We start from the raw sequence: 21,407 nt of genomic DNA, 5'->3' as shown, positions 1-21,407 counted from the left end.
TTAACTGGTAGACAGAGTGTACAGAGTAATGTTCAACCATATTAACTGGTAGACAATGTGTACAGAGTAATGCCCAACAGTATTAACTGGTAAACAGTGTTCGAAGTAATGTTCAACTATATTAACTGGTAGATAGTGTACAGAGTTATGTTTAACCATATTAACTAGTAGACAGTGTACAGAGTAATGTTCAACCGTACTAACTGGTAGACAGAGTGTTTAAAGTAATGCTCAATCATATTAATTGGTAGAAAGACTTTAGTTTGATGGCTAACCACTTTAACTGATAGAAATTTTGTAGAATTAGAGTAATGCTCAACCATATTAACTGGTAGACAGAGTGTTAAGAGTTATTTCCACTATTAGATATTTCTCTACGTTTTTATTACATATTACCTGTATTGTATAATGTCCACATACAATCAGACCACAACTGGTGAGCAATTAAAAAATATAGGCTGGTCATCTGTGCTGTGTTTATCCTGCGAAATATAACCACATTAACAGTATTTCAACAGCTAAATTAACACGACCTCTGAAACGGCATGTCTACTTTTTTGTGTTGACTAGACATCTAGGCTTAACGCACTGTTTTTTTGGTTTGATTGTTATAAAATCCTCTTTTCAGAACAAAAAAAATAATAATCCTATTGGCAGTCAAAACATCTTTAATGGTAGAGCATGGATCACACTAAACCCTTCCCCTGAAAAACAAAAACTATATGACTTCACCAAAAGCATCTTTTAAGTTTTTTTTAAGAGTTTTAAAAGCATATTAACTGACACAAGTATAGTGATGCTTGCACTACCATTAACACATTATCTTTCTTTGCATAGATGTTTTGACTTCCATAATGATTATTATTTTTGTATCCAATATACAGTAGTTAGATGAGGTCTGGTTTAACCAATAGTCTAACTGTTCAATTCTAGTTTTTGCTCTCCAACAGCATTATTCACTAATGTAAATGTCTACATTGTGCCACATGAAACAGAGCAAGGTAACTAAAGGGCAAGGGAGGCATTCTTTTGAGCCTAGGTTCCTGTTTAACACCAAGCAGTTTACAACCTATATTTACCAGCTTATATTAAAAGAAGACTTTGTGTAATGTGTACCAACCAGAGCTCACAGCTCTGAATAAGTTCTGTTTTTTCATTCTCCAAACACTTGATTCATCAATCTAGATGTCCACATTATGCTACATAATAATAAAAACGATGTATCCAATAAATGACCTGTGGAGCTCATTGTTTGACCCCAAGTTCCAATTAAACACCAACTAGTTGATGAGAAATGAGGCTACTCAGACCATAATATCAAATGGGGATGATTTTTTCAATTTTGAGCCCAGACATCACGATACTGAGACTGCTGTAATGTGCGGTTAAAGAGAAACTGATGTTATTTGGCAGGATAAAGACAGCACCAGGTCCACATCCCATGTTTAGAGCCTCAGTAAATAAAGGATAGGTGCCTACACAGTCTAAACAACATCTGAAGACTGTTAGCATTGAAATGAGGCTTGTATTGAAATACCAACTAAAAAGTTGCTATTATTGCAAGTAATAATAGCAAACGTATTAGTGTAGTACTAAAGTTATGACCTTTAAAACTCTCTCTACCACTTAATATGACTAAGAGACTTCATGAGATGTGTCTTAAGCCTATCCCGTCAAATAACTTCAGTTATTCTTAAAAACTCACATTGCAGCAGTTCAATATCATGACATCTGAACTCAAAATGTCATGAAAAAAGAATAAAGGTCCAATTGCCATTACGGTCTCAATAACATGATGTCTGAAGCATCATTTCTCAACAACTGGTTGGTGGTTTTAGAAATCATGTTGATTTACTGAACTACTTTAATGTGATGCCATTTAACAGGACAAACATAAGATAAATATATAAAAATATGTGTCTCACTAAATGTGAAAAAAAAGTGTCTCACTAAATGTGGTCTGAGTATATTCTTAAACACTTTTATGAAATATAGATGAGAACATATCACACAGCAGATTTTTTTTTTAATGTGTATAGGTTAGCTTTACTTTGTAAATGACATTTGGCATGATAAATACAGCACAACTCAACAACCCATTTTTATTTTGTGCCTCACTAAATATTTTTGTAATGAAATATACTGTATCACACATGATGTACAGTTGTGGTCAAAAGTTTACATACACTTGTAAAAAAACATAATGTTATGGCTGTCTTGAGTTTTCAATAAGTTCTACAACTCTTATTTTTCTGTGATAGAGTGATCGGAACACATACATGTTTGTCACAAAAAAACAGTCATAAAATTTGGTTCTTTCATAAATTTATTATGGGTCTGCTGAAAATGTCACCAAATCTGCTGGGTCAAAAATATACATACAGCAACATTAGTATTTGGTTACATGTCCCTTGGCCATTTTCACGGCAACTAGGCGCTTTTGGTAGCCATCCACAAGCTCCTGGCAAGCTTCAGGTCGAATGTTTGACCACTCTTCTTGACAGAATTGGTGCAGTTCAGCTAAATGTGATGGTTTTCTTGCATGAACCCGTTTCTTTAGCACTGTCCACATGTTCTCAATGGGGTTTAAGTCAGGACTTTGGGAAGGCCATTCTAAAACCTTAATTCTAGCCTGGTTTAGCCATTCCTTTACCACTTTTGATGTGTGTTTTGGGTCATTGTCTTGTTGGAACACCCAACTGCGCCCAAGACCCAACCTTGATGGCTGATGGTTTTAAGTTTTCCTGCAGAATTTGGAGGTAATCCTCCTTCTTCATTATCCCATTTACTTTCTGCAAAGAACCAGTTCCACTGGCAGCAAAACATCCCCAGAGCATAATACTACCACCACCATGCTTGACAGTAGGCATGGTGTTCCTGGGATTAAAGGCCTCACCTTTTCTCCTCCAAACATATTGCTGGGTGTTGTGGCCAAACAGCTCAATTTTTGTTTCGTCTGACCAGAGAACTTTCCTCCAGAAGGTTTTATCTTTGTCCATGTGATCAGCAGCAAACTTCAGCCGAGTCTTAAGGTGCCTTTTCTGGAGCAAGGGCTTCTTTCTTGCACGGCAGCCTCTCAGTCCATGGCGATGTAAAACACGCTTGACTGTGGAGACTGACACCTGTGTTCCATCAGCTTCCAAATCCTTGCAGACCTGCTTCTTGGTGATTCTTGGTTGACTCTTGACCATCCTGACCAATCTCCTCTCGGCAGCATGTGATAGCTTGCGTTTTCTTCCTGATCGTGGCAGTGACACAACTGTTCCATGCACTTTATACTTGCGTATAATTGTCTGCACAGTTGCTCTTGGGACCTGTAGCTGCTTTGAAATGGCTCCAAGTGACTTCCCTGACTTGTTCAAGTCAATAATTCGCTTTTTCATATCCACACTGAGTTCCTTTGACTTTCCCATTGTAGCTTTTGTAGCTGAGTCTAATCACTGGGTCAAATGAGCCCTATTTAAATGGGCTCATGAGAAGTCAACAGCTGTAGTCAATCAGAATCACTTACAAGAAGTGAAGAGGCCATGACATGAAGCTAATCTGATTGACACAACTCGCTACATCACCAAAATTGACAATTTTTGTTGCTGTATGTATATTTTTGACCCAGCAGATTTGGTGACATTTTCAGCAGACCCATAATAAATTTATGAAAGAACCAAATTTTATGACTGTTTTTTGTGACAAACATGTATGTGTTCCGATCACTCTATCACAGAAAAATAAGAGTTGTAGAACTTATTGAAAACTCAAGACAGCCATAACATTATGTTTTTTTACAAGTGTATGTAAACTTTTGACCACAACTGTATAACTAGGTCTAGTCTGTATAATGAGAGGTTAAATGTGTATAACTAGTTCATCTTTAGTTTAATGTGATATTTGGTATTTGACAGGATAAACACAGCACAGGTCAACAACTTATATTTACTTAGATCCTCACTAAGATTTTAGCTAAGCAATATAATGAAACATCCTGTATTACACATGATTCATAGCTGGGTCTAATCTGAATACATCCTGAATAGCTCATATAGAAATATATGGCGTTAACAGCAGAAATGAGAGGTTAAATATATCTATATAGCTTATATATACACTTTAATGTGATGATATGTGGTTGGTATTTGGCAGTAAAAACACAGCACAGGTCAACAACCAATATTTATTTAGTGCCTCACTCATTTTGGTCTAATAATACTGGAATAGTTTAGCTATGAAATTTAAGGATAACATATAGAAATGTCTAAATAAAAGACATGGGAGATATGGGTTAATAGGTAACATTAGCTATAGTTACTGTTAGGGGTGGTCGATATGGCTCTAAAATAATATCACGATATTTCAGGGTATTTTTAAGTTACACTTAAAGCTTCACAGTAAATAATAGACTACTTTTAAGACAGAACAGCCCTATTATCACGACATGGATTTTTAATACCATGATATTTCTGTGTGACGATATATTGTATACGATATAATACTGCCCACCCCTAGTTACAGTAGGTATATAGGAATAGCTTGAGGTCAGTGAACAGTGGCAATGATGGTTAGCATGACAGCTAACCAACACAAAACAGAGCAGCCCGTGATTTAAACGGTGCCAGGCCGGCGTGATTCACCTCTACTCCATCTCTCATACATCTTACCATCTTATTTACAGACCGATAAAGTGTATTTAATTTAGAAAAACACGTTTTAATCCGGTTTAATCCCAGCAAGACCCCGTTTCCCTGTTTTTCTCATACTAAAGCTAGAAACAGCAGCGGGGTCTGCGGTTAGCATCTCAGCTAGCTAACTACTACAGCCATCCAACCAAACCACAGCCTCAAATAAGCTACTAAATAAACCTTTTCCAGGTCTTACCTTCAAACCAGCCTCTCCGAATATATTGCCCACGTTTATTCACACGATTTATGAACCATAAACATCCAGAAAACAATAATAATAGCGCTATATTAAACATTCAGCTAACGCTGCCCTCCTGCTCTACAGCCAACCGTCACTCGCCTTTATGGGACGCTATTCCAGCACATCCAGCGGGACAAAGCCCCGCCCCCCAACCGCTATCTAACTTCCCATTGGAAAGCCACCGATTCAGTCCCGACTCTCATTGGTTCGCGTATGGAAAAGCAGATCCTCTCATTTGAAGATTCCCGCGTCTATCATTAAAGACCACTACACGCTTATTCCCGCCTCTTGCTAACTTTTGTCACTGGGTGGAGTCAGAACGCTCAGACTCGATTCTCATTGGTTGTCAGCGAGAGAGAACGCCCCTTATTGGCTAATTTGTACGTCAATCATAAAGATGCGTGGCCCTGCTGCATGTTTCAGGTTTGTTTCCAATGGAAAGGTTTTTTTTAACCCTCTTTCTATGGCATAATGTTGCCCTCTGGCAACAAACTATTTTTTTTTCAACAAACCTTTATTCATTTATTTACTCAGCTTTAATATTTAATGTTACACAGTTTGCACGTGGCTTACATGTTATATATCTATGTAAATGGAAATATGCATATGTGCAAAATTAAAGCTCTGGAAAAAAACATAAGAGGCCACTTGAAAATTATGAGATTCTTCCATTTTACCACATTGAAAACCTCTGGAACATAATCAAGCCATCAAACCAAGCTGAACTGCTTGAATTTTTGCACCAGGAGTGGCATGAAGTTATCCAAAAGCAGTGTGTAAAACTGGTGGAGGAGAACATGCCAATATGCATGAAAACTGTGATTAAAAAAAGGATCTGAATCTTGAAATTACAATATTTTTATTTGGAATTTGGGAGAACTGTTGTCCGTATTTTACTGAATAAAACAACAATGTTCATTTTACTCAAACATATACTTATAAATAGCTAAATAAAAAAAGCTGATTCAGAAACTGAAGTCGTCTCTTTATTTTTTCCAGAGCTGTATGTAAAGAAGTATATTTGACTGTTTATATTATTACTATAAACATACATACTTGTTGTAAACTTTTTATTTGTTGCTTTGGCAGCTTTTGAGAGTTTATTTCGTACAACTTCTGCAAACTTAAGTAGATTTAAGTATGTGTTTTTTAAACACCTTTTTAATACATTTGAATTATGTTGTAAATATACTACTTTGCGTATTGATGTGCATATTGTGTACACCTTAAAGCTAGTTGGAAAAAAAACTACACTAAAGTGTACTGTAAGCAGTATTTATTCACTACTTTCTATATTTTCTAACAACACAACGTATAATTGGTGAGAGGAGGTCTCCAGGACTAGAAATGAGCACCTCTTCTGCATAATCAATTTCTGTTGAGTAGATGATAGTCTTTTTATGGAGGGTTTTGTTAGAAGCAAATCCAACCATTAATTATTACAGCTTTCCAAACCTTAATGAAGATCAAGAAAATGGGATACTCCAAATTGCCCAGAAAAAACAATTGAAAATTAAAAAAATCTAAATTGATTTGTATATGTACTGTATGTATAGGTATGTGTGGCGCTCTGTCCTGGGTAAATGCTGTAGTGCGCGATGCAGTTCTCCAGTTGGACTTTGGGGTTGTTTCCGGTTGAGAGTATGCTGTGCGCTATTGGCTGCTGCTTCTCATCGGTGTGTGGATGAGTGCAGGGTATGAATGGTTGTGTGTAAAAACTTATTAATTGTTAAGCGTCCTTGGGTTTCAAGAAAGGCACTATATATTTAACTTCATTTATTAGTTTCTTTGTTTATTTAAATATTTATTAATTTATTTTGTTATTTATGTGCCTTATTTATCAGACTTTCCATTTTAATGTCAAAGAGTGACTGAAGATCTCCACATTTAATGTGACAAGAAATCAAATCAGTTTAAATGAGGCTTCTGCAGCAGGCCTGTTTCATGTGGCATGACTATGTGTCATGTTATCATTATAAGGCAATATGCCATATCCTACATGTTTGACCCCAGTTATTACAGCATCTTTCCTGTTTGATAGACCCGGCATGTCATCCCTCCACCACTCTATTCTCTGTCCGCTTGCCATTAAATTAAACAGAAATACGTACTTGTTGATCGTTGCATTTGTTTTGACTGTATCTTCACTCATCCGTGAGCGATATTGTTCATACACACCTCGACCTCTTACAATCGAGGGAGTCGAATGGAGGGGCGCAGAACACACTCCAGGATGCAATCTGTTTCCTGCACAAACAGATGGACCCACTGTACATGTCCTAGAGCCCCCCCCCCCCAACCTCCCCCAAACACACACATGCTCAGCATAGTGCTACGTATGAACACTGTGTATGAACCATATGAACCGTTCATACAGTCTGGAACATGAAGAGTCACTGTAATAAAGCCTGAGCTAATTAGCTGTGAGCTAATCCTAATCAGAAAGACGTGGAGAGAAGATTTAATGAATTTTAGCTCGAGGTTATAAAATTAAAATGCTAATTTTGCTCCATCCGTAAAAGCTTTTGGCACATTATCATTTACATAACCCAACCACATGCACAAATATGAGCCAACATGGTGACAACAACAACTGTGATTTACAGCCTGTTTTTTACAGCCTTGCTATTACGCATTATAGGCCTGTTTGCAAAGCAGCCTATTTAATGGGTGACAACACCAGGGGGTGAATGTTAAGGAAGATGTACACCATGTGGCAAAAAGTATTTGTACGTAATTAATTTGTAAGTATTAATTACAGGTGCACCTCAAAAAAAATTAGAATATCACTGAAAAGTAATTCACTTTAAAATGTGAAAAAAATTATATTAGTGATAAAACTACTTTATGGTGTAATTATTTTATGGTTAAAGATTATGACTTTTATGACAGCCAATGAAAACACACAAATCAGTATCTCAGAAAATTAGAATATTATATAAGACCAATTGGTGCTTTTGGAAGTGTGGGCAGTGTGCCATCTCCTGCTGAAAATTGAAATCCACATCTTCATAAAAATTGTCAGCAGCAGAGGGAAGCATGAAGTACTGTAAGATTTTGAGGGAAATCAAAACTGCACTGACTTGATAATAAAACACAGTGGACCAACACCAGCAGATGACATGTCTCTCCTCTAAACCATCACTGATTGGTGGAAACTTCTCACTAGACTTCAAGCAGTTTGGACTGTGTGTCTCTTTACTCTTCCACCAGACTCTGCTCCCTTGATTTATAAATGAAATGCAAAATTTACTGATGGTCAGTGATGGTTTGGAGAGACATGTCATCTGCTGGTGTTGATCCACTGTGTTTTATTATCAAGTCTAATGAGTATAAGTCAGTGCAGTTTTGTTTTCCTACAAAATCTTACAGCACTTCATGCTTCCCTCTGATTAGCCTGAACCATATTGAGAAGACCTGCACGAAAAAACAGTGGAAATCATTGTTAAATTGTGATTTTTGAAATAATATTTCATATTGCTAATTGATTCAATGATCTGCTGACACACAAAAAATATATATTGTAAGACAATATTATTACATTGGCATGCTAAAAAGATATGAGATAACTGTTTTTACAGTAAATTGACCATGTGTTCAAAGTGTTATCTCATGACTTTGGAATTTCTACATGTCTAATGTTCCATTTCTGAAGTTGTGCAGGGATTTAATGTTCTTCGGTCCACAGTGTCACGTGTGTACTGTAAATACATCATGGAAGGCATTAAAATTAAAAATACTTTTTTTTTTTTAAATCTTACAACACTTCATGCTTCCCTCTGCTGACAACGTTTATGGAGATTATGCAGATTTCATTTTCCAGCAGGATTTCGCACACTGCCCACACTGCCAAAAGTACAGATTGGGGTACCACTTTAAAATAAGACTACCTTCATAAAGGGTTTATAAATGGTTTACTATTAGTTTATTAATGGTTACTAATAAGGTTGTAAATGCTTTAAAAATCATTAATAATCAGTTATAACACATACGTAGAAAAGGCAACAATATAGATAGCTGTGGGTTCACTATTTGGCAAACAACAGGTCATTGTTGCCCTTTCTACGTATGTGTTATAACTGATTATTAATGATTTTTAAGGCATTTACAAGCTAATTAGTAACCATTATTGACCATTATTGGTCTTATATAATATTCCAATGTATTCTTTATAGCAATAAAATATATCTTGTCATTTTAAGCCCAGTAATCATGTATTGATGTATCCTTATACGGTACAGTATAGCATTCATGCAACACACACAGCACTGCATACCTGTACATAACTCTGACTAAACTGAACACAAAGTGTGAGAATCTACAGATTCCTGTTCAGCAGCTCAGCTCCACTCTGCTCCCAAGAGGCCAAACACTGAGAGAACACAGAGAGATCAGTATCAGCATCTCAACCACAGAGGAGCAGCCCGTCTCTGAAGTGCCGCCTGGTGGAGCAGGTGGGCAAAGGCCTTGTTACAGTCATTACCATGAAATGAACAAATCCTTTGAGCACCCCATTGGTCATTTCCACCACTGCAGTCATACCAGCACTGCTCTTACACAGGCATGGTGCCAGCAGCTGAACAGAGACTAAATCGCTTTGGCTTGTGGTGGTGGTGGAGAAAAAAAAGGCCAATCAGAAAAGGATGGCAGGGCTGTGGGCTGCTGGAGTAGCCGAGGCAGCTGTGGGAGTGCTGAGGATGGCGTGAATTTCATTTGAGCGCCTGCCGCAGGCCATCAGCATGACAGCAGGCGCAAAACGTCAGCAGCAGCAGCAGAAGAGACTGAAGATAACACAGCCAGCACAGAACAAGCTGTGTTTGAAGGGGAACAGAAATGCAGAAATGTTCCTGCCTCAAGCAAATAAACTGTACTCAGTATACTGCAGTACTGTTCACTATATGGACAAAAGTACTGGGACACCTGCTTATTTAAGGATATTAAAAGAGTTTATCCTGCTTTTGTTGGAGTAACTGTCTCAACTGTCCAAGGAAGAAGGCTTTTTACTAGATTTGGAAACACTGCTGTGAGGATTTGATTGAAATCATTAACAAGAGCAGTGTTAGTGAGGTCAGGATGTTGGAGTATGATCACCATCCCACCTCATTCCCAACTCCCCAATGCCCCCAAAATCTCAAAAGTATTGGATAGACCACCATAATTCCAGAGAACACACAGCTTAATTCTGGAGAGGGAGATTTGTACATCTCTAGAACAAGCATGGTGGCTTAGTGGTTAGCACGTTCGCCCTTTCAGCACTGGGGTCTTGGGTTCAAGTCCCTATCTGGGTAAAGTTTCCATGTTCTCCCTATGTATGTGTGGGTTTCCTCTGGGAACTCTGGGTTCCTCCCACTCCCAATATAGAGATCAGGTATGTTGGATATTCTGAATTGAGGATGGTTGTTTCCGGTTGAGAGTACGCTGTGCGCTATTGGCTGCTGCTTCTCACCGGTGTGTGGATGAGTGGTGAGTATGAATGGTTGTGTGTAAATCATGATAATTGTAAAGCGTCCTTGGGTTTCTAGAAAGGCGCTATATAAGTTGAACTTCATTCATTAGACCAAACATGATCCAATAGGTTGTTTATATGCTCCCGAGAGTCCTATTCTTTTAGCATTTCTTCCCTACAGGGAATAGGCAAGCGGTGTGTGTGCATTTGCACATCTGTGTCAGCGATGTATGCATCCAAAAGTAGCCGAATACATTCAGATTAAGGGTTGTCTACATACATAAAAAAATTTGGACATTCAGGGCCTCATTGTACACCCTGCAGAAGGTGCGTCGCAATGCTCTTTGCTATCTTACACCCCATCAACAGTCTATTTTCACACCTTGCATCCACACCGTGAAAATAGCGTCAGAGTTATTATTTTGGCGGCAGAGAACACAGGTGCTCCACTGACTGAAATGAACCTAGACAACAGTCAATCATCAGAGTCTATTTCTATAGGTGCACCCAGTGCTCATACACCCCCGCTCATTAAACACACACACACACACACACACGGACGCGCTGAAGAGCTCATTATAAACAGAATAAAGAATAAAATAACATTACTGTTCCATTAAATGAGCTGCTGGTGTATCTTAGAGTGAACACGCAGGTCAGTATGCTCTGCTGAGACACACAAAAGTGCAATGCTGTTAAGATACGAACGCGCCAAAGTCAGAGCTCACCTGCCTCTTAAAACACACCAATGATTAATTAAGAGAATTATTTTATGACTTTTGCACGTTTTGGTGTAGTTTTTTGCGCCCTTACGATACCAAAGACAAACTGACACGCCCTAAATCCAGTTTCGTAATCCGCAATTAACCGGTATGCTATAAATAGCTAAAATATGGCCCAAAGTGTATCAGCATATGCTGAACAGTTTTTAGTAGTTTGTCTATATATATATATATACATATATATATATGTATATATATGTATATATATACAGTTGTGGTCAAAAGTTTACATACACTTGTAAAAAAACATAATGTTATGGCTGTCTTGAGTTTTCAATAAGTTCTACAACTCTTATTTTTCTGTGATAGAGTGATCGGAACACATACATGTTTGTCACAAAAAACAGTCATAAAATTTGGTTCTTTCATAAATTTATTATGGGTCTGCTGAAAATGTCACCAAATCTGCTGGGTCAAAAATATACATACAGCAACATTAGTATTTGGTTACATGTCCCTTGGCCATTTTCACGGCAACTAGGCGCTTTTGGTAGCCATCCACAAGCTCCTGGCAAGCTTCAGGTCGAATGTTTGACCACTCTTCTTGACAGAATTGGTGCAGTTCAGCTAAATGTGATGGTTTTCTTGCATGAACCCGTTTCTTTAGCACTGTCCACATGTTCTCAATGGGGTTTAAGTCAGGACTTTGGGAAGGCCATTCTAAAACCTTAATTCTAGCCTGGTTTAGCCATTCCTTTACCACTTTTGATGTGTGTTTTGGGTCATTGTCTTGTTGGAACACCCAACTGCGCCCAAGACCCAACCTTCGGGCTGATGGTTTTAAGTTTTCCTGCAGAATTTGGACGTAATCCTCCTTCTTCATTATCCCATTTACTTTCTGCAAAGAACCAGTTCCACTGGCAGCAAAACATCCCCAGAGCATAATACTACCACCACCATGCTTGACAGTAGGCATGGTGTTCCTGGGATTAAAGGCCTCACCTTTTCTCCTCCAAACATATTGCTGGGTGTTGTGGCCAAACAGCTCAATTTTTGTTTCGTCTGACCAGAGAACTTTCCTCCAGAAGGTTTTATCTTTGTCCATGTGATCAGCAGCAAACTTCAGCCGAGTCTTAAGGTGCCTTTTCTGGAGCAAGGGCTTCTTTCTTGCACGGCAGCCTCTCAGTCCATGGCGATGTAAAACACGCTTGACTGTGGAGACTGACACCTGTGTTCCATCAGCTTCCAAATCCTTGCAGACCTGCTTCTTGGTGATTCTTGGTTGACTCTTGACCATCCTGACCAATCTCCTCTCGGCAGCATGTGATAGCTTGCGTTTTCTTCCTGATCGTGGCAGTGACACAACTGTTCCATGCACTTTATACTTGCGTATAATTGTCTGCACAGTTGCTCTTGGGACCTGTAGCTGCTTTGAAATGGCTCCAAGTGACTTCCCTGACTTGTTCAAGTCAATAATTCGCTTTTTCAGATCCACACTGAGTTCCTTTGACTTTCCCATTGTAGCTTTTGTAGCTGAGTCTAATCACTGGGTCAAATGAGCCCTATTTAAATGGGCTCATGAGAAGTCAACAGCTGTAGTCAATCAGAATCACTTACAAGAAGTGAAGAGGCCATGACATGAAGCTAATTTGATTGACACAACTCGCTACATCACCAAAATTGACAAATTTTGTTGCTGTATGTATATTTTTGACCCAGCAGATTTGGTGACATTTTCAGCAGACCCATAATAAATTTATGAAAGAACCAAATTTTATGACTGTTTTTTGTGACAAACATGTATGTGTTCCGATCACTCTATCACAGAAAAATAAGAGTTGTAGAACTTATTGAAAACTCAAGACAGCCATAACATTATGTTTTTTTACAAGTGTATGTAAACTTTTGACCACAACTGTATATATACATATATATATGTATATATATATATGTATATATATATATATATATATATATATATATATACATATATATATATATATATATACCTATTTAAAGTAATAATAAATACATTTTCTGCACACAAATCCAATGTATTATCAAATCTAACAGGCAAAAAATTTAATAAAAAATATATATATATATATACATATTTCTTATATTGATTAAATATAAACAAAAATCTTCTCATATAACATCAGTGGAGCCCATTTGGAGCTATATAGATCCATATCCAATTATTTTTTAGATCACTGAAAGCACAATATAAGCATTTAACTTGTTCCTCAATATGATTCTATATGAAACTAATAGTAAATCTTATTTACAACAAAGAACTTTTTTTTTACAAGAGGAAAAACTGTACACACACAATGCGCCAGAGTATTTCTACATGCTGCTTTTTGGATGTACCATATTCACGTTACAGTGTCCTCACTTCCACATTTGCATAAAGTTTGAAATACATAAATATTATAAAAACATTTGTGAAACGTTCAAATAAATGTACAGCTTGTTTCCCCATGCTAATACAGTCTATACATGGAGACTAAAAATCCTATCCTATTCTTTACATTGCCCATTGTTATCACTGTTTGAAAAGGTCCTCCTTCAGACCTAATAACATCAGATACATCACAGCCTCCTGCTCCCTCCCCCACCCTCACACCACAAATCCTTCCTCATTCTCCACCTTGTCTCACACAGGGTGTGCACTGATTGCGTTGGAACACTGAGGCGAGGCAGGCAAGGAAAATCGATAGCGGTTAATTTAGAGCTTCAGCCAAGCTTTTTGTTCTTGCCTGCTTTATAAATATGCATGGAGCTTCTCCAGAACTGTTTTTTTTTTTTTTTTTTTTTAGAAACGTGAGGTCACTCAAGGCAAGCACAGCAAACTCAGCAAACACATAGACAGAAATGCATTTGGAGACCACCTAGAGGTTTGAGAAACTGCTCTGCTGTGGAAGATATATACTGCAACAAGGTTTATGCCTCAATAACAGCCTGTAGTCAAGACGGAGGCCTATTACATTTGTTACCCACATCAACAGAAAAATCAATGCTATCAGAGGGAGGCGCTGTGGATCATGTGTTTTTTTTTTTATTTCACACATCAACAGTTAGCAAAGACATTTTACCAGTGGCACTCTTTCAACAACACTATACAAAATAAATAGATGAATATTGAGACATTCATCGATTGCACGTTTGGAGGAGTGGGAGGTTGCCAGGAAAACACTATATAAACAGACACACACACACACACACACAGCCTCAATCACACACCATCAATCACACATTCACATGTAGCACACACACGGATGCATTCATTGTTGGCACTCTCATTTGATTGGCGAGTCTAGGATCTCTTGGTAATCCTGTCGAATAGCCCTGCCCACCCTGTAAAGCTTGACACCAGTCAAGACGAAGACGCTGACCATGATGACCAGGGCGCCGAAGACATCGTAGGCGGAGGGGATCATCCGCAACACGATGAGCTGCAAGAACATGGCCACCACGATCTCCAGGTGCTGGACCGTGCTGACCAGGGCCGGGTGGAACTTGTTGAGGGCGTAGTAGACTCCCAGGAACGCTACAGTAGAGCAGATGCAGATGCCGATGAGGTAGCCCCACGTCTCCCCGTCCAGGGGGATGATGGGCTCCTGCATGATGAACATGGTGGAAGCCCCCCACACCGTCCCCGTCCAGCCGAAGGTGAACAGCGCCGCCCACATGCTGACCCGCTCCTTGATGGCTCGGTAGACGATCATGGACAGAGCAGCTGTTAGACCGGCCATGACTGTCATGGTGTATCCGAAGGCCTCCTTCCAGAAGCCTAATGCTGATTTCTCCTCATCGGCGATGTTGGGGATCATGACCAGGCATAGACCAAAGAGGCTGCCCACTACCGTGACTATATCCGTGTAAGCAAGCCGCTCATCCAGAAGCAAAAAGGCCAGAACAGCGCTGAAGACCGTGGTGGTGGCCCGCCACATGATGGTGCCATTGCTGGGTGGAACAATGGCGAATGAAGTGTAGGCGCATGTGATGGAGATGACGTTGCAGACGCCGTAGAAGAAGAGACGCAGCCGGTAGCCCTTGGGCCCAAATGGAGCCTCCTTGTAGTAGAGAACCACCAATATAGACAACACTTGGATTACAGAGCGGATAAATATGAGCTCTAACGATGGCACTTTGGAGCGGTCAGCCGCCAGACGGGTGATAAGGGCGACGCAGCCATGAGCGACCGCGGCCCCAAACAGAGCTCCCCACGTCACGCGAGACGCCAAAACTGAAGCCTCGCCGAAACTAGCAAGCTGCCCGCCGACGCCCTTATCCCTCTGGTCTCCTCCAGCTGACTTGGGTCGAGCATCCATGGTCCCAAACAAAGTCCTCCCACGCCCAGTTTCAGACACCAGCCTCTTGCTGGGGTTGTTGTCCATAAAGGAGCTAAAATCCTCAAAAGAAGGGGCGTCATCATAGCCCTCATCACCTGGCTGGGGGAAGTGTGTGGCATATTTTACGGTGACTGTGTTGGGGTGGATTTTGACTTGTTTCTTCGATCCATACTGCTGACCGGTACCGGACGGATCCATGGTTTCGACCTCAGCTGGAGGGACTGCAAAAGAAGAGTCCAGAAGTTAGTTAGGGGCAATGTCACAATGCTTTTTCACTGTGTTAACCCTACTAGGGCTGCACAATATATAGTTCCAAGATTAATATCGCAATAGAAATGCAGGCATGTGCAATAGTCATATCAGAGGATGTACAATGTTGGGAGGAATTTTTTTTTCATATCTATGTTAATATGTTGCTCGGTTTAGTTTGGTATTATATGGTTAATAACGCAAGAGAACATACAGTACCAGTGAAACCTTTGGACACACCTCTTCTCATTCATTGTATTTCTTTCTTTTTATGATTTTTTACATGGTAAATTCAATATTGAAGACTATATTTAAGCTATTTAGGATCACAAAAAGTGTTTAACAAACTTTTTATACTTTAGATTCTTCTATAATTATCACATTTATCTTTGAGGACAGATCTGCACACTCTTGGTATTTTAATCTCAGTGTCTTCATGAGGGAGATTCACCTGGAATAGTTTTCTCAGCGTTTTAAAGGAAGGAGTTTCTGGAGGTGCTAAACAATAGTTGCTGCTTTTCCTTCACGCTGTGAAGCTCCAGCTCATCACAATTAAATCACCTCAAAATCTCAGTTCATCAGCTTTAGATCAGGAGATAAATGTGGAGGACTAACACTTTTTTACTGTTTACTTTAATATTAATCTACAATGTAGAAAATACATTAATACATTAAAATCCAAATTTTAACAGGTTATGAATATTAATATATAATGACATGAAAACATAAGCTGGGTAGGAGGGACACCTTAAATATGTAGAATACCTTAAGAATTTTAATAATTATAAGTAACAGCTTAAAAAAAAGACATTTTTTCTTCACTTTATAATCACAACATTAAATAAGAAGGTGTGTCCAAACTTTTGACTGGTACTGTATACCTAAGCATTAGAAGAGAAAGGATGCATGTGATTGATTTCTTGTTCGAGAAGCTTATGTTACAAAACATGTATTATTGATGGATTGTAAAAAATCTGCAAAATTTACAGAAAAATGGAAAACTGATTATATTTATATTTAAGTAAATGGAAAAAGATAATATTAGAGCATTTTTATTGGTCTATTCCACATGAGATGTTGATACAATGTAAAGATGGTACTGCTAAATTTGAATAATGTGAAAAAATTTAATAAAAAAAAATAAAATTCAATTAAACAACAATACAAGGAAAGCTAAAATTTACATTAAACATGGACATGTCCTGTACATTAAGACAAAGGAATATCATCAGCAGAATTATCATTTATATTAAATACAATTATTATAATCCAATTTTAGTTAGGAATGACATGTAAGCATGACTGAGCCTAACCCTACATATCCCTATAGACCACATTTCCTCAGATGATAATATAATTACCAATCCATCAGGGAATGAATAAGAATGAGAGTTACAGGGTAAAGCGTGTAACATGGTTAACATCCAAGAGATCTCATTCATTTGTTTGGAAATAATGGAATCATGGTCCTTCTTCTAAGGTAGAGCTCATGTACATGTTATCAATGATTGTGGCCCTATAAATAATTGTAATCTTTTATATATATATATATATATATATATATATATATATATATATATATATATATATATATATATATATATATATATATATATATATATATATATACATATATATATATATATATGTATATATATATATAGTATACATTCATAACTAAATACAAATTACAATTTGACACATGAAAGAATTGTCACAATTTCCACTCAATTAAATGATCCCAATATAAAGTAATTATCATTTTTTAACACACGTTAATATACCATGAATTCTAATAATAAATAATATATATTTTGTATATATAATGTATATTGTATATAAAATTGCATTCTTTAAATATGTAATAGAAGCATATTTTGGGTCAGTAAACGCAGGCCCTGTGGTTTCCCCAAATGCAGATGAAATGCTTACATAATTCATAACGGACTGCTTCACTGCTCTCCTTTCACTGCCTGTCTTACAGACCTCTCTCTCTCTCTCTCTCTCTCTCTCTCTGTCTCCCGCAGTTCTCTCACTCAGTCTCTCTCATTTCTCTCACTATGTCTCTTTCTATCTCTCTCTCTCTCTGTCTCCCTCAGTTCTTTCACTGTCTCTTTCTCATTTTTCTTACTGTCTCTCTCACTGTCCTTCTCTCTTTTCTCTCTCTCACTCCCTCATTTCTCTCACTGTCTTTCTCTCTTTTCTCTGTCTCTCTCTCTCTCTCTCTCACTCCCTCATTTCTCTCACTGTCTTTCTCTCTTTAATTTTTCTCTCGCCCTCAATTCTCTCACTCAGTCTCTAATTGCTCTCAGTCTTTCTCTCTTTCATTTCTCTCTTTCTCCCTCAGTTCTCTCACTCAGTCTCTAATTGCTCTTACTGTCCTTCTCTCTTTCATTTCTCTCTCTCTCCCTCAGGTCTCTCATTCAGTCTCTCTCTTATTTCTCTCACTGTCTTTCTATCTGTCTCCCTCAGTTCTTTAACTCAGTCGCTCTTATTTCTCTCACTATTTCACTCTCTCATTTCTCTCACTACTGTATGTCTCTCTCTTTTCTCACTATGTCTTTCTCTCTCATTTCTCACAATATGTCTTTCTATCTCTCTGTCTCCTTCAGTTCTTTCACTCAGGGTCTCTCATTCCTATCACTCAGTTTTTACTCATTCTCAATGATTTCACTGTCTTTTTCTCATTATCATGTTTAATGCCCTTACTCACTTTTAATGATTTTGCTCTCATCCAGTAGTTCTTTTTCTAAATCCTCTCACTCTCAGTGTTTTCACTTTCTCGCTATGTCTCACTAGTTATTTTTCTCAATGCTTTGACTCACTCTTAGTGATTTCACTTTGTCTCACTCTCTCTCACTAATTCCTTCTCAGTGCTCCCACACACTCTTAATACTTTTACTCTGTCTCATTCTCACTATTTCTCTTTCTCAATGCTCTTACTCACTCTCAATGCTTTCACTTTGTCTCACTTTCTCTCTCTATTTCTCTTTCTCAATGCTCTCACATTCACTCTCTGTGCTTTCATTGTCTCAATCTTTTACTATTTCTTTGTCAGTGCCCTCACTCACTCTGTTTTCACTTTGTCTCACTCTTCTCAGTGCTCTCACTTTTAATGCTTTCACTCAGTCTCACTCTCCCACACTCTCTTACTGCTTCTCTTTCTCACTGCTTTCACTCACTTTCAATGCTTTTACTTTCTAACTCTCTCTCACTATTTATCTTTCTCAATGCTTTCTCTCTTTCTCTCTCTCTCTTTCTCTCTATTTCTCACTCTCAAAGCATGTGATGTCTTACTCTGTTTCTGTCTCTCAATGTTACACTCACTCTCACTATTTCTCACACTCTCACTCACCCTTAATGCTTTCACTCTCTCTCTTTCTCTCTCTCTCTCTTACACACACACACACTATTTCTCATTCTCAATGTATATATCTTACTCTCTCTGTATCTTTCTCTAAATGCCCTCAGTCTCACTCTTTCTCACTCATCCTTAATGCTTTCACTCTCTGTCTCTCTATCTCTTACATACACAATTTCTTTATCTCAATGCATATGCTTTCTTGCTCTATTTTTGTCTCTCAATGTTATAGTCACTCTCACTATTTCTCACATTCTGTGCTTACTCACTCTTAATACTTTCACAATTTGTCACTCTCTCTCTTTCTCACACTATTTCTCACTCTAAATGCATTTACTCGGTCTTACTCTCACTCTGTATCTTTCACTCAGTGCTCTCAGTCTCTTCCTTTCTCACTCATCCTTAGTGTATCTCTCTCTCTCTCTCTCTCTCTCTCTCTCTCAATGGTTCCACTTTTAAGTCTTTGTCTTTTACTCTTGCTCTCATAGCTCTCTCTCTCTTTTTCAATGCTCTGACTCTGTCTCTCGCTCTTTCTTTCCCTTCTTCTTTCTCTCTCTCTCTCTCTCCCTCCATGTCTATATTTAAGTGCGGTAGCGCCTGCTCAGATAAGCCGTACAGTACACTGAGTTTGATTCAGTCGGATGGAGGCAGGAATTATGTAACAGTAAGAGCTGCTGGAAGTGGGACGGGATTGCACTGGGGGACGGAGGAACTCACATCTAAATATACTGCATTTACAATGTATTTACAGACCAATAACACATTAATGAGAGCATTCAAATCATTTGGAGATTATTTACAATTATTATTTTTATTTTAGTATCCATATTCCAGAGAGCTAGTTTGGAAAGGTGGGGATATATGGATCGTGTATAGGCTGCATGCAGGCTGCCTGGCTGGGTTTGGTGGGCTTGGAGAACATTTTCTTCAATGGGAAGCTCTACAATCAGCTGTTTTTAACAAGCCACCAGGGGGCAGTAAGAGCCTCCAGTTGAGGGTCTCGTAGTGAGTGCACTTCTCTAATATCTACTATCATGTGTAAAACATACAGCAGGTTGTTTCTCCTGGTTCTGTGCTGAATTACGGCACTGCGTGTTTCATATCGTTCCATATAAAATACTAATAAAATCCAAATCAGAGTCCAAATTAAATGCAAATGGGTTAATACAACAGTCTATATCTGAATAAAAATAGGTTTCTTTGGATCTCCAATTAAATGTTCATGAATCTTTATATCTAAAGTGAGACACCAGAACTGTGCACTGCCTTCATTTAGGATATATGCAATAAACACATCCTAAAATATGATACAAATGATTTTAATAAATAATAAAGGCATTTTGATGTTTTTTTTTTATCAGGATAGTATCTGTATATAAAATGTATGTAAAATTATCTTCATATACAGTTATAGCTGAACTGAGACATACATTAATCTGCTTATGTTGAGGTGAGAATATCAATGTGCACATTCATATAACGTTACATGCATAAAATATTACTATGCATATTTTATATTTTGCGTTACTGCACATAAAGCATTCTCCCACTTGTCCAAGCATATATTTAATTAGTGTGTTCTCCATATATATCCATTATCACATCCTCACAGACCCCATCATTTCTTCTCCAAGAAAATAAACTGTGTTTTCTATGTAAAATGATAAATGTTCACATTGTAGATGCATGTGTGTTTGTATTTAAGTGTGTGTGTATCACTGTGTGTGTATAACTGTGTGTGTGTGTTGTGTATGTTAAGTGTGTGTATGTATGTGTGTGTGTACTCACCCTGCTGATGTTCTGTTCAGCGCTGCTGGAGGCGCGTGAGGAGCTTCAACACACCGAGCAGCGCGTGAGCCATGCCGCCATACTGCCCTCACACACACATACACACACGCGCACACAGAAAGAGAGAATAGGAGAGAGAGAGAGAGAGAGAGAGAGAGAGAGAGAGAGAGAGAGAGAGAGAGAAGAGAGAGATGGAGGAGGGAGGGGAGAAGAGGAAGGAGTGAATGAAGAGAGATGAGGAGGAGAAAGATAGAGCAGAGAGTGTGTGAGAGAGAGAGAGAGAGAGAGAGAGAGAGAGAGAGAGAGACGGAAGGATTGGGAGGGGGATGGGGAGAGTGAGAGAGGGATGGAGAAAGAGAGAGAGTGGAGAATGAAATGAGGGAGGGGAGAAAGAGAGGGAGTGAGAGACAGAGAGACAAAGAGAGAAAGGACCACCCACTTGCCCCAAACATAAACAAATCCAATGCAGTATTCACCATGAGCAATCAACATGTCCCTTATCAGCATCATCTTCATCCTCTTCTTCTACCTTTATCCCTTATCATGTCATCATCATCTTCGTTTTTCCC

General features: G+C 38.4%; 2 protein-coding genes across 2 annotated transcripts in view; both read right to left on the bottom strand.

Annotated features, from left to right (window-relative positions):
• Positions 1-5,035, bottom strand: part of nck1b (NCK adaptor protein 1b) — a 93,225-nt gene extending 88,190 nt beyond the window's left edge. Inside the window, exon 1 of the mRNA XM_022673384.2 lies at positions 4,870-5,035. The gene's annotated coding sequence lies outside the window, so the exon portion shown is untranslated. The remainder of the gene's footprint in view (positions 1-4,869) is intronic.
• Positions 5,036-14,132: 9,097 nt separating this feature from the next.
• Positions 14,133-21,019, bottom strand: slc35g2b (solute carrier family 35 member G2b). Its single transcript, XM_007253757.4, has 2 exons — positions 20,839-21,019; positions 14,133-15,661 (listed from the first exon to the last, which is right to left on the bottom strand). The coding sequence occupies exon 2, from the start codon at positions 15,636-15,638 to the stop codon at positions 14,385-14,387; it is 1,254 nt and encodes a 417-aa protein (XP_007253819.1). The 5' UTR covers positions 15,639-15,661; positions 20,839-21,019; the 3' UTR covers positions 14,133-14,384.
• Between the last annotated feature and the right edge of the window lie 388 nt (positions 21,020-21,407).

The sequence above is a fragment of the Astyanax mexicanus genome, chromosome 6 (genome assembly GCF_023375975.1).
Source record: "Astyanax mexicanus isolate ESR-SI-001 chromosome 6, AstMex3_surface, whole genome shotgun sequence".
Lineage (NCBI taxonomy): Eukaryota > Metazoa > Chordata > Actinopteri > Characiformes > Acestrorhamphidae > Astyanax > Astyanax mexicanus.
The sequence above is the reverse complement of the archived record's forward strand: the minus strand, read 5'-3'. Positions and strand labels throughout refer to the sequence as shown.

What these genes read in the sequence shown, in the direction of transcription:
- slc35g2b (XM_007253757.4), bottom strand. Translation starts at nt 15,638, where the DNA reads ATGGATCCGTCCGGTACCGGTCAGCAGTATGGATCGAAGAAACAAGTC.